Source organism: Silurus aristotelis, assembly GCF_946808225.1.
Source record: "Silurus aristotelis genome assembly, chromosome: 1".
Lineage (NCBI taxonomy): Eukaryota > Metazoa > Chordata > Actinopteri > Siluriformes > Siluridae > Silurus > Silurus aristotelis.
The window spans coordinates 2512552-2526025 of NC_139574.1; the positions used below are offsets into that span (position 1 = coordinate 2512552).

Consider the following 13474-nt stretch of genomic DNA (forward strand, 5'->3'; position numbering starts at 1 on the left):
AAAGAAGAAGAAGAAGAAGAAGACTGACTGGACCTGCTTTTGGACACTGAATATTTTATGTTGGTGAAACTTCAAATGTTTTACATTTGTGTTTAGTCTTTGTGTGATGCTTAGATTATTATTATAAATCGCTGCAACTCCGCCTCCTCTGCCATTTAGACTGGGTTGGTGTACATAACTATACCCAAGAGTACTTGCATCATTTTATGCCACATATTCATTACGTTTAATCCACGTTTTTGTCAAACACAATATTTTAGGCTCCTGGTCGGTAATAATTTCGTTTTTAGTAAGCGCTTTTGACGTGAGAGATCTAATGTTCAGCAATCCTATCTTTTAGTTCAGAGGTTCTGGCTGTGCGTTCAGTCCTATTTAATTTAATGTTAATCAAGGTTACTAAAACAGACTTTTTATCATTAGCATATCATTAGCTCCTGTGTAAAAAACTATCTTAGAGAACCTGTGCTTTCCTAAAAACCTAAGCTGACCTGCTATGTCCGGCACCCTGGTGTTGCTGGTGCCCCTAAAGGTCTAGCTAATTTCAAGTGCCGCAGAATAGAGTCTCCTAAAACCAGAGCTCTTTCAGGTTTCTCAGTGGGTGCTTCACTGGGAAGAGCAAACCTGTTGGACACATGAAGAGGAGAGGAATGGTGCTCCCGTGGGCGAGCCTTAGTGTTAGCTTTGGGTTTGCGAGTATTTCGCCGAGCCGTCACCCATTCGCCCCGCTGTGGGGGCTCTAATGTTTTCTAATGCTGAGATCTTCTCCGTCAAAGAGCAAACTATCTTACACTTCTCACAGATAAAATTATTGCTAACAACGGAGAAAGACTGACTAAAGATGTCGTACTTCACTGTACAGTTTCCTCTACCAGTTCATTCCACATGACATACTGACATGCCTGGGCTTTTTAGTAGAAAGGACTAGACGTTTACCTCTGGTGAGGTCATCTTACATATTGTTTGATGACTCAACATATCACAACTACGACAAAAGAGTGTTTGTGTGGTGGTTCAACTGATTGGTATGGTAAGTCCTTGCTCCAGCAATGCAATGCCTCCAGCTAGGCAGGAAGGCTGAACAGCACCCTCAGTGGAGTTTGGAGGCTAGGTGACATCTTCACAGGGGCTTGGAGGCAGAGTGACACCCTCAGCAAGGCAGAACGACTGAGTGGCAACCCTAGCTAAGCTCAGAGGCTGGCCAACACCCCCAGCAGGGTTTAGAGGCTTGGGAAAAGGTTTGGTGATGGGGTGGTTAAATGGGTTTGTTGGGGCAAGCAGAAGTCAAATGCTGAGCTGCTGGATGGTGTCCAAAATTTGGTGTGTTCTTTTTTTTTTTTTGCACAAAATTCAAAGGATAGCTGACGGGTGATCATCAGTGAGAGGATCTGTGTCTGTATTCTTCATCACAGACTGTTCCCTCATGTATGTAAAATTCTGCTCTTTGACAAAAGAGTAAAAATCCAGCAGTGATTCTCAACTATCATGCTCAGCTGGTAGTGAGTCAGACTGCAGGTCAATTAGTTTGACGTAAACATTGCTGATTTTTTTTTACACTGCAGGTAAATAGAGAATAAATAACTTGCATTTTATTCTCAGCTAATTGAAATCACCTTGAAAACTCACCACTTAGTGCTCCTAACATGGATAAGTACTTTTAGAGGTAAACAGCTGATGATGCAGCCTCCTTCAGTGTTATCAATAGGATGAGAATGTTGTCCTCTATTTGGCTTGAAAGATACTGCAACTTTCTCATAAAAGCTTTAATCAAGCTGTGCATTTTGTTTACAAAATTGACCTATAATTAAAGTTTGTTTTTTAGATCATTCATTGGTGCAGTCACATCAACAGCAAATCAAAATCTTTCATCCAGTCTGCATCTCAGAGCTTATTTCCTCCCCCCCCCCCCCCCCCCCCCCACAGAACTCCTATACTCTTTTAAGCCCTTTGTCCAGGTTAAGCCATCTGACAGTTGTCTGGTAGCAGACAATGTTCAGTCTCATGGTTAATTTTAAGCACTGACTTACACAATACCTCCTAATGTATAATACAATGAAAGAAAAAAAAAAAAATTCTGTTTAGGGTTTATTTCAATGAGTTTATTTCAGTAACACCTGGCAGTTTGTCCCATTTCAGTCCCAGATTGTCCACGCATGTATTTATCTTTTCTATATTTAACTTATCACTCCCCAATAACACTGTACAGTGTCAACATTTATATACTAATAACGATACTTAATAATCCACTTTTCTTTCTCCCTGTCTCTCATCTCCTTTTCTCCTTCTTTCTCTCTCACATGGTCCTGAGGTACCAGAGATCAGTGATCTTATCCCTATCCTCTTTCAAATTCCACCTGATTCATCCAGACTCCCTACCTATGGATGGAACTCTCTTTCATGGTAGACCACTCTGTGCTGCTGAAAATGGTTCCACATGAACAGCCTTAAGACGCAAGAACTCATCTCAGAGACTTTTCTTGCAAGGGTCACCAATGTCGCGCTCATTACAGATTGACTTATATGACAAATATTTTATTTTTTTTAACCTATTTATCTCTGTAAAGCTGTTTTGGGACAACGTTTATTGCTAAAAGCACTCTACAAATAAAAGTGAATTGAATGAAACTGTTCCCAGGATATGTCCTTAATAAGGCATGATAAAGACTTGATCAGATCAGGAATGAAAAACATTTATTAAAATAGAGAAACATTCTATACAGGAAAAATACAAAACATTGCAGAGTATGTTCGTCCTATAAATAGTGTGCAAACTGTATAAAACATGTTTGTATAAAGAGGTTTGGCAAGAATATCTGTTCTTGAAGGCAACACACAGGCCATTGTGTTTAAGGCTAACACTATTTTTTATATAAGCTGTGTGTGTTTGTGTGTGTATGTATTCTGTCTGTATCCATCAGTCATTGAGGTTCTCGTCCTCCTCCACCTCATCTTCCTCTTCTACATCACTCTGTGTGCGCGCATGCGTATCTGCATCTCGTTGGTGTGCGTTATTGTGTGTAGTGTCTCCATAGTTGAGTTTTACGCCGATTGCGTTCTGAAGAGCGTCCAGACTGCGAGCATTCACGTACATGCTCACGTTCACAGAGGGATGTAAACGCCTCAGCTCCTCCAGTTTGACCCATGCCTGTAACACAACAATCAAATTTACATTATGCCTTTTGGCAGATGCTCTTATCCAGGTAGACATAATTATCTCATTCTTTCAACTGAACAGTTGAGGGTTAAGGGATTTTAACTCACAACCTTCTGATCAGTTTAACATCTAAACCACTGAGCCACCCTTTCCCCCTTTTCAATTTCCTTTCCTTATACAACAATCACAATATATGTGTCCTTTGAGACAAATTCTGATCTTATATACATATTAAAAAAAGTGTGCCCTCATTGTATGAGTTTTGAAAGTATCACATTGTGTGACAGTACATTGTGCAAGTCAGAATGTGGTCGAGCACTGGTTTGTGAAAGGAGAGCAGGGCTGAGGGAGGTGAGTGGTGGTGCTGCTCTCTGGTGAATTCACAGCTTAGCAGATTCCTGTCGAAAACCTGCTGAAGTATCTGAACCTAAAATGGCAAGTCAACTGCACCACTACACAGCATTTGCTCAACAACCAGAGGGGGATGGAGGAATGGGTTCAGTGTCACCATTTAAATCAGTCCAGTGAGTTAAGGACCACTGGTGGCATATCTACCATTGGTAGGCAATCACTTCTGCCTCTCTCTCTCTCTCTCTCTCTCTCTCTCTCTCTCTCTCTCTCTCTCTCTCTCTCTCTCTCTCTCTCTCTCTCTCTCTCTCTCTCTCTCTCTCTCTCTCTCTCTCTCTCTCTCTCTCTCTCTCTCTCTCTCTCTCTCTCTCTCTCTCTCTCTCTCTCTCTCTCTCTCCTCTACCTCTACCTCTTTCCTTCCCTTGCCTTGCCTTTTTGCCACCTTCCAACTGTCCTTGCTCCCTGGCAACAGAGGATAATTTCCCCAATACCAGTTTCCCCTTCTCCCCGTTTCCTTCTACAGCAGAGATGAGACAAAACTGATTTGCTTGATTCATAAGATCATTTACCATTGCGCATAGCATTGGAACAAGAGTCTCAAGTGTCTTATTATTCATATTGAAAGAGGTCCTGCAAGCTTCCCCTTAGTGTTCTCCCGAAAGCCTTAAGGGCATCCTAGATGCCATTAGGGAAATTGAGGGGGGGGGGGGGTGTTCTACTTCAAGCTCCACACATTGGGGCATTTAACAAATTTGCTACATCCACATAAATGTCTATCTGACTTAACCAACTTAGTGGAATACATGTCATCAGTGATCAGCTATATCAAGTGCATTGATGACATCACACTCTCCAAGAACATAATTTCACACTACAAGTACATGAGACTCCAACTTCAGAGCAGATAACAAGGTGGCCCTAAGAACAGCAAGTGCCTGTTCCAGGCCATCAGAGGATCAAAGGGTGTAAAATCCAGTATCCACAACCACTCCTATGATGTTGCCTATTGTACATTTGAATGCAGTTCACAGAATTTAGCTCAGCATTCATGTTAAACCAAAAATCTGTCTCTATTTAGATAAAACAAAATAAATTGTTGCTAAATTTAGGAGGACGAAAGCGATCACTCCTCACAGAACATTAATGACTCCAGCATACAGATAGTTAAGGATTCGGTCAATTCCTTGGTGTCCACCAGGCAGAGAACCTCACCTGGTCCCTCAACACCAGCTCCATAACAAAACGAGCACAACCACATATCTGCTTCCTAAGAAAGCTGAAGAAAGCCCAGCTCCCACTACCTATCCACACCACATTTTTTTTAGAAGAGCTTTCAACAGCATCCCAAGCTTCTGCATCACTACCTGGTTTGGAAACTGCTCTGTTTCAGATTGCAAGACCCTATAGTGGATAGCGAAGATAGAGAAGATCATTGAGGTCTCTCTTCCCTTCATTGATATTTACAATACACACTGCATCCACAAAGCCACCAACATTGTGTTTGACCACACATACTCCTAACACAGTCTTCACCTGCCTGGCATCTGGAAAAAGGTACCAAAGCATTTGGGCCCGGACTGTGCAACAGTTACTTCCCACAAGCCATTAGACTCCTGGGGGGAGTCTAGACTAGGGGTATACTGGATTCACACACACTCACACACTCACACACTCACAAACACTGCTGTCAGCTTTTTTTTTCTTTCCTCGTGTTTCCTTCCCCCCCACTAGATGGCACCATTGTGTCCCTGGGTCCCTCTTTAGTCTCCTATTGTTTCCACTGAGTCATGAGTGTATTTAAGTTGTTGTTGTCCCAGTTTGCAAGCATGAACTTTGATGTGTAGTTTGCTTCCTGTGTTTGTTTCCCATGTCTCCTGCCCTATCCTGAGTAGTCCTTGTTTCCAAGTTTGTTATTTGCTTTGCTTTTTCCAAAATAATTTTTTCCCCTTTGAATTGTGGACTTTGTTTATCTGCTTCTGTGTTGGATTTTCTCAGACCTCGAAATGTGGTGGTATATTTTAGCTGTTTTACATTTTTGCATTTTTTGGATATTTAATATAGAAAAAAACCCTATGGATGTTTCAATCTTCCCAAATCTCTGCACATTGGTTCACACATCCACCTGTGGGAGACTGATAGAGGTCCCACTTCTCACACAGTCAACCCCCGTTTGAGTTCTGACCCTGCCACACTGGTAGCTAGCTGATTAATTCCAAGGTGGCCCACATTCTGGGGGCATTGATGACTGTGGCAGACTTTCTTTTTTAGCAGTAGAATTTCAGGTGGGGGGATGCTTAATTGGCAGGTTGTGAATGGAAACTGAAGCAGGGAAAAATAAGTGCTAATTATGGCAAAAAGACAGGACACCAGCCATGACAGCAGAGAAGCAACTGCTGCTGTTTATTGACCTGGGAAGGGTTAGAGGCAAACAATCTCCAAACAATTTGAAATTCAAAATTGTGATAAAACTCCCCAGGAGTGGGCATCCCAGCAAATCCTTTAATTTTATGAATTAGAATTTAATGCTCAGCGAGGTATATAGACCGAAAAACTACATTATGTTTATTATACATTTTACATTATGCGTTTTATGGATCGTTAATCGGACTGGTTTGCCTTCCCTGTTCCACTGATTCCAGTCTTCTTCCAGCTTGCCCTCAACCATGACCAGTTTCCATGTTCCTAGTTATAGAAAGCGACCCCACAACATGACGCTACCACCACCAGGCTTCACAGCGGAGGATGGAGGTCTCCGGTTGATGTGCAGGGCTCGTGTCTAATGTAGATCTTACATTTTATGCTTTTTTTCAGCATTTTATGCCAAGTTCCATTTTGTTTCTCAACAAATCAGATAACTTGAACATGTTTTCTGTTAAAATTCGCTAAAGATTTTTTGCCAATATTCTCTAAAGGGGTTTTCTCAGTGTTGACCTCCATAGTTCTTTAAAGTTCTCTTTGTTTATAGTTTATAGATTGTTCTCCTCGTCATTTTTACAGGCTTGTGGTTTAATATTTCAATTATATAATAATAGATTACTGCTCTGCAGGATGTTCCAAGCCAAGAAAACCTGATGCTTTTAGAAGCTTCAGAAACAGTAATAATAACACAATGAGAGATCTATGAGTTTGACCCCTTATGCTTAATATTTAATACGGACAGTGTAAGAGTTCGGGTTCTGCTGAGTGTGTAAACAGCACCATGGTGTGTGTGTGTGTGTGTGTGTGTGTGTGTGTTTGTATGTGTGTGTTGATTGACCTTCTGGTAGCTGGCGTTTTGACAGTGGTGCTCGATGATGAAGCCAAAGACGTCTCCTACTCGCACTGCGGGGTCCAGATCACACTCCTCCAACAAACACTCACACTCTGACAGAGCTGCTACAGGGTCCTGCTCATACAGCCTGCACACACACACACACACACACACACACACACACACACACACACACACACACACACACACACACACACACACAAAGTTTGTGTATTGCATGAATCTATACTTGATTTAGTGTGTGTGTGTGTGTGTGTGTGTGTGTGTGTGTGTGTGTGTGTGTGTGTGGACGTTACCTCCGTGCATGTATGAATCTTTTGATGAGTGTGAGATGGTGTGTGAGCTGTGCGAGTCGATCATCTGTCTCGTCTCCGTGGCGACTCTTGGCTTTGGACAGACACTTATAGGCTTCAGTGAGAGCTCCATATGCCTTCTCATAGTCCTGATAATCATCAATCTCTACCTACACACACACACAAACGGGTTTTATAATTTTTTCCATAATTGAAAGCAGAGTGAAGAATTTTCTCTGAAAACCCACATTACACTTGATCACTGAACCCTAGAATACCCATAATGCACTCTGGCACCTAGGCCTCAAGTGGTTTGGGATGCGTCCACAGGAGACTGATGGGTTTTTTGGTGCTGTTGGGGACACGTACCTGCGCACAGGCCTGGTAGAAGCCAGCGAGCAGCTCCAGGGCTCGTCCTTTAGTGTAGAAGCTGATGATGTTCTTCATGATTTCTGGATCTTTTCTCCAGTCCAGAGACTGCAGATAATTCCCCGCCATCACGTAGATCTCTTTCTGCCGAGACACGCCGGCGAAGAACACGATCTTCTCTGTATCTCCTGACTTCAGCAGCGCTCGCATCGCCTGTGGACACACACACACACACACACACACACACACACACACACAAGTGTACAAGTTTATATATACAATATACAAGTTATATATATACCCTATATACAAGTTTCAAAGGGAACAGTGTAATATATGTAACGCCTCTTGTTAAGGATGTACACACCTTGATCTTTTTCCCAGCTTGTGTGTATTTCTTGGTTGCTAGGTGATAGTTTCCCTGACGCATGCAGCAGTCTGCGATTCGCTCCAGCACTTCCTTACGCTCCTCCTCAGAGAGGTGGGCGGAGCTTTGTGACACAGTCATGCTCTCAGCCAGATCTTCTGTGATGGTCAGGTTGTGGTCCAAACATAGCTGCAGTGCCTCATGATACTGTTCGCATTTCAAAAACATTTATCTTATTCTGTTTCGTTGAGTGTCTGAATATGTGTGTGTGTGTGTGTGTGTGCGTGTGTGCGTGTGTGTGTGTACCTTCTTGGCAGCCACCAGCAGCTGCACAGCTTTGTGGTAGTGTGTGTGTTTGATGAAGAAGTCGGAGCAGCGTGTGAGCACGGCCGGGTCGCTGTTCTCATTCAGTTCCTCTGCGATCAGCTGCAGCGCTCCAAACTGCTCCGTGCTGAACGCCAACTCCAGAGCTTTCGACACCCGACCCGCCTAAAGAGAGAGAGAGAGAGAGAGAGAGAGAAAGAGAGAGAGAGAGAGAGAGAGAGAGAGAGAGAGAGAGAAAGAAAGAAAGAAAGAAAGAAAGAAAGAAAGAAAGAAAGAAAGAAAGAAAGAAAGAGAGGGACAGTCAGAAAGAGAGAGACAGAGAAGGCCAGACAGAAAGGTACAGACAAAAAGAGAGGCACAGAGATAGAGACAAAGGGACAGACACACAGAGAGACAGAGAGGGACAGACACATGGAGAGAGACAGACAGCGAGAGAGAAAGAGGGGCAAACAGAGAGATACAGACCCAGAGAGAGAGACAGAGAGGGAGAGACAAAGAGACAGAGAGGGACATACAGAGAGGGACAGAGAGACAGACAGAGAGAGAGACAGAGAAGGACAGACAGAGAAAGGGGCAGTCAGTGAGGGACAGACACAGGAAAAGAGCAAGTGAGAAAGAGAAAAGGATATAGAGGGTGACAGAGACATGGACAGATAAGAGACAGAAGAAGAGAGAAAACAGGAGAGATAAAGATGGGGGATAAAAAGAAAGCGTGTCAATGGGATTGTACATGGACAGGGGACGGTTGGTGTATTATAGTAATTTTAGTGACCCCTAGTGGGAAACTCAGTAACTGCATACAGATTGAATTTGTGAATGGAGTGCTGTGTGTGTGTGTGTGTGTGTGTGTGTGTGTGTGTGTGTGTGTGTGTGTGTGTGTGTGTGTGTGTGACCTTGTGATATAGCATGACGGCTCGGTCCATGTGCTCCCCCCTCTCCTCGTAGTAAGCGGCCGTGTCCATCATGTCCTCCGGGTTGCTGAGCAGTGCCAGGTTCATCAGCTGCTCGTCCATGTGGTTCTCCTTACACAGCCGGATGGCGTTGTTGTACGCCTGTGCACGCGTGTAAAAGTGCACCGACTGGCTGATCTGATCCTGACTCTCGTACTGGCGTGCCACGTGATAGGACGCCGCCCGGTTGCCGGTCTCGTTGGCAATCTCGCTCGCCTGGAGGAAGCACAAAGAAGTTCTTCTCGTTACTGCACAGTCACAGTCATCATGAGGCGGGGCTTATGAGAAACATGACATTTATGAGATCAGCAATAGCCTTTAGCCAGAAAACAGGACTATATTGTTACCTTCTGGATGTTCCCCAGGTAGCAGTGCACACGCACTTGGGACAGGTAATCCTGAGCGTAGTCATAGTAACGCAGCGCAGACTCCATCTCTGATTGGCTTTCCAGATAATGACCCCACCACTTATACAGGCACCTGTCCGGGTTGCCATTACATTACACTTTAACATTATTTCAAAGTATAACCTTTACCTTTTAAACCGATGGACAGTGTGTCATTTTCATCATCGGGCATGAGATTAAAATCGTTTAAAAATAGGGATGTGTAATCAATCAAGTGAAAGCCTGAGTAAGGCAGCCAATCAGAGAACCAATCAGGGCGTAGAACTTACTTGTCCTTCATCTTGTTAATGTAAAGCTCCAGAGACACGCTGTCGTCCATCAGCATGCGGGGAACCTCGAAGCGGTGTGTATCAGAACGCTCGTAACTGATGAAGACATGGACAGACAGAGTAACAGATAATGGATAAAGAATAATAATACTTAGCTAGGTTAGCCATGCGTGTGTGTGTGTGTGTGTGTGTGTGTGTGTGTGTGTGTGTGTGTGTGTGTGCTCACTAGGTAAGGCCCAGGTTCTTGTTGCCTGTGTTCTCCAGGTGTTGAGCATAGCTGTAGTAGGTGCTGCGCAGGTGGATGCGGTCGTGGCTCTCGGCTGTTTCGATGGCTTTCTGCCAATCACCATGCGCCTGATAAAACTTATTCAGCAGGTCGAACCTCCCGCAGGAACGATACAGAGCCTCGGCTTCATCCTGCTCACACACACAGAAGATATCATTACAGGATATAATCCCTTTTTTTGCTCTACCCAAAGCACTGGCAAACCTCTACCCCATCCATTACTTGCACACAACTTACAACCCAAGTCCAAAAAAGGTTGGGATGCAGTGTAACATAAATAAAAACAGAATGCAACGATTTGCAAATCTCATTAATCCATATTCTACTCTGTGGCTGTACCAGTTCTCAAATAAGTTGGGACTGGGCCATGTTCTCCACTGTGAAGCATCACGTCTTCTGCCTGTATACATCTGGGAACTGAGGAGACCAGGTGAGGAAGTTTGGGGAAAGGAATGTTGTCCCATATGTGTCTGATACCGGATTCTAGCTGTTCAACAGTTCTGAGTTTCCTTTATTGTGTTTTTCATTTCATGGTGCACCAAAAGGTTTTAAATAGTGAAAGGTCTAGAATGCAGGCAGCAAGATCAGCACCCGGACTCTTCTGCTATAAAGTGAAATAATCAAAATATTGTAATAGAGTATAGAATATTGTAATAGATGCAGTAAGCAGTTAGCATTGTATTGTTTAAATATACAAGTCCTTCCCTGAAAATTTGTTTTTTCTTAATGGAAGCATTTGTTGCTCTAAAACCTGTATATAGCGTTCAGCATTGATGGAGCCCTTCCAAATGTGCAAGCTGCCCATTCCACAGACACTAATGCATTTCCTTACCATCAGAGGTGCAGCTTTTTGAACTGATCACTGATGACAAGCCAGATAGTCCCTCTCCTCTTTAGTCCGGAGGACATGAGGTCCATAGTTTCCAAAAAGAAATGTGAATTTTGTTTTGTCTGGCCACAGAACAGTTTTCCACTTTGCCTCAGTAGATTTTAAATGAGCTTTGGCCCAGAGAGGATAGTGGAGTTTCTGGATTATGTTCACACATGCCTTCTTCTTTGCATGATTTAACCTGCATCTCTGGATGAAATGGCAAACTGTTCACCAACAATGATTTCTGGAGGTGTTCATGATCCCATGCAGTGATTTCCATTAAAGAATCATTACTGTTTTAAATGCAGTGCTGCCTGAAGGCCCAAAAATCACCATCCAATATTGATTTTTCCCCCTGCTCCTTTGTGCACAGAGATTTTTCCAGATTCTTTGAATCTTTTGATATTATGCACTGTAAACTATTCAATTTTAAACTGTTTTGCAATTTTATGTTGAAGAACATTGTTATAAAATTGTTCCACAATTTGTGGACCCAGTCTTTTACACATTGGTGAAGCTCCGCCCATCTTTAATTCTAAGAGACTCTGCCTTTATAAGATACACTATTTCTCATCTTACTGACCTGTTGTCAATTAACCTCATTAGTCGCAAAATGTTTCTCCAACTGTTTAATTTTAATAACACTAACTTTTTCCAGACTTTTGTTGCCCCGTCCCAACTTTTTGAGACGTGTTGCAACAATCACATTCAACATTACCTTATTTTTTCCTTAAAATGGTACATTTCCTCTGTTCAAACTTTAGTTTTCTGTTTGCTTTTGTGGCATTGGGGTTGTAGAAGGTATCATTTGCTTGGTGCTTCTTGGTCCAAAGGCAAAACGGGAGTGGGTGTATATATGTGTGTGTGTGTGTGTGTGTGTGTGTGTGTGTGTGTGTGTGTGTTTGTGATGCAAGTACAATTGCACCTCCTACATTAACATAGATATTTTCTCTTGCATTCGGTTTTGAATGTTAAAGCAAGATTTGGAAGGGGAATGAGTCATGTTCTGGTCATGTGTTGGAGACGAGGTACATAAGTAACATCAAGGAACAAGTAATACCTGGTTCCAGGAGACCAGATATTCCTAGAGTTTTCTGGTTGCACCAGAAATTCTGGAGATCTTAAGGAATTTATGGTTGCTGGCTCCAGTGGCAGTTCCATACGTTTGTGAATAAGGTCCCTCAGACACTTTTCTTTGGTTGTAACAGGCCAAATTATAATGTCTCAGTCAAAATGTAGAACAGTCAATAACTGATCTCATCAAGAAGCAGCCGTACCAAGTTCAGATGATGATTTTTAAGTCCCTCGTGAACAAAAGTCCTCTTTTTATTAATGAATGAGATGTAAATTTAGGATAAGCTTGAAGCTACTAGGTGAATGGAAGTTCTAATCTTATGAACACACCATTGTAGGAGGATAAGTTTCAGTTGTTGACCTTAAATTTCTGAGTGTGGTATAATGAAGGTGGGCCTGATAACCTGGTGTGTCAGTGTATATTTATAGTAGTCAGTGTGTCTCACCAGCATGCCGAGTTGAGTAGCCAGCATTGCGACTCGTGCCTCCAGCTCTGGCTCGTTCTCCGCTTCTCTGAGAGCTCGAGCTGCTCGGGCGTTACCCATGTTGCCCAGACACACACGCGCCACGTCCAGACGCCGAGTCTTCACACACATCCTGGCCATGTTCTCCCACACGGCCTCGCTGAATCACACACACACACAAAAAATTTTTCTTTCTTTGCTGGGAAGTGTCAGATTAAACACATCTGTTGTGGTTCCTAAACCATTTCCAAGATGTTGTAATAAATAGCTATTTATTATATTTCTAGTATTGGTGTACTTGGCTAGTTTATTTTAAATCGTTTTGTTTATTTTGCGATGTATTTCTTTTGAGTCATCCGTACTCATCAATAACAACTAAAAAACTTTAAATGGAGTATAAATCAGGCAGCATGCACTTTAATGGCTGTTCCATGGTGAGCATGACATGTCCTGAGAAGGTTGCAGAAAATGTAAACCATGGCAAGTACTGTGAGGTAAATAAAGGCCTTGAGGGCAACGCTTTGCTGCACAAAGATCTGCATGTAATACTGTAATATTAAAGATTCATACCAGTATCTTATCTTATCTTAAAGTTGTGAGTTCAAATCTATTTTATTCCAGGTTTCACTGAAGCTGAACATCTAGCTTGGGTATGAAAGAAAATTAATATAAAATGCATCCAAATACTACACACAGTGTTGTTTTTTTCCCTCAAATCCCCAACAAAAGCAGACGAGAGTTCTCGGAATGTGCAGATCTGACCGCAGGTCTTCTCCCCTGCAGTAGCTGCTGAGTTTTTGCTCAGGCTTTTATGTAGATTAGAGTTATGGCATCTCATTCATCTGAAGCTGTGCTGGAGACACTCGACTGATCAGGAGTTCCAGCAAAAACATGAGTCTCGTTTGGAATTTGTTGTTCAAATAGCCTTCAAAATAATACCAGAAAAATATGACTAAAATATGCGAAAGTACAAGCTTTAGAAGGAGCTTGGGTTTGCCAGGTGGGACAGAGGGAAACTGTTAAAGTCCAG

The 13474-nt window shown here is 42.7% G+C and overlaps 2 protein-coding genes across 3 annotated transcripts in view; one reads left to right on the plus strand and one right to left on the minus strand.

The window, feature by feature from the left end:
• LOC310730354 (myelin-oligodendrocyte glycoprotein-like) overlaps nt 1-13474 on the plus strand; it is a 225473-nt gene that overhangs the window by 131580 nt on the left and 80419 nt on the right. The gene's annotated exons all lie outside the window — the stretch shown is intronic.
• ift140 (intraflagellar transport 140 homolog (Chlamydomonas)) overlaps nt 2667-13474 on the minus strand; it is a 40434-nt gene continuing 29626 nt past the window's right edge. For both annotated transcript variants that reach the window (XM_083544034.1, XM_083544033.1), the window contains 11 exons: nt 12427-12604; nt 9976-10166; nt 9750-9845; nt 9421-9553; nt 9017-9289; nt 8106-8288; nt 7800-8006; nt 7433-7645; nt 7067-7233; nt 6756-6897; nt 2667-3142 (listed from right to left, as the gene is read on the minus strand). In XM_083544034.1, the coding sequence (XP_083400160.1) occupies nt 2912-3142; nt 6756-6897; nt 7067-7233; nt 7433-7645; nt 7800-8006; nt 8106-8288; nt 9017-9289; nt 9421-9553; nt 9750-9845; nt 9976-10166; nt 12427-12604 (2014 nt within the window). In that variant the 3' untranslated portion in view covers nt 2667-2911. The remainder of the gene's footprint in view (nt 3143-6755; nt 6898-7066; nt 7234-7432; nt 7646-7799; nt 8007-8105; nt 8289-9016; nt 9290-9420; nt 9554-9749; nt 9846-9975; nt 10167-12426; nt 12605-13474) is intronic.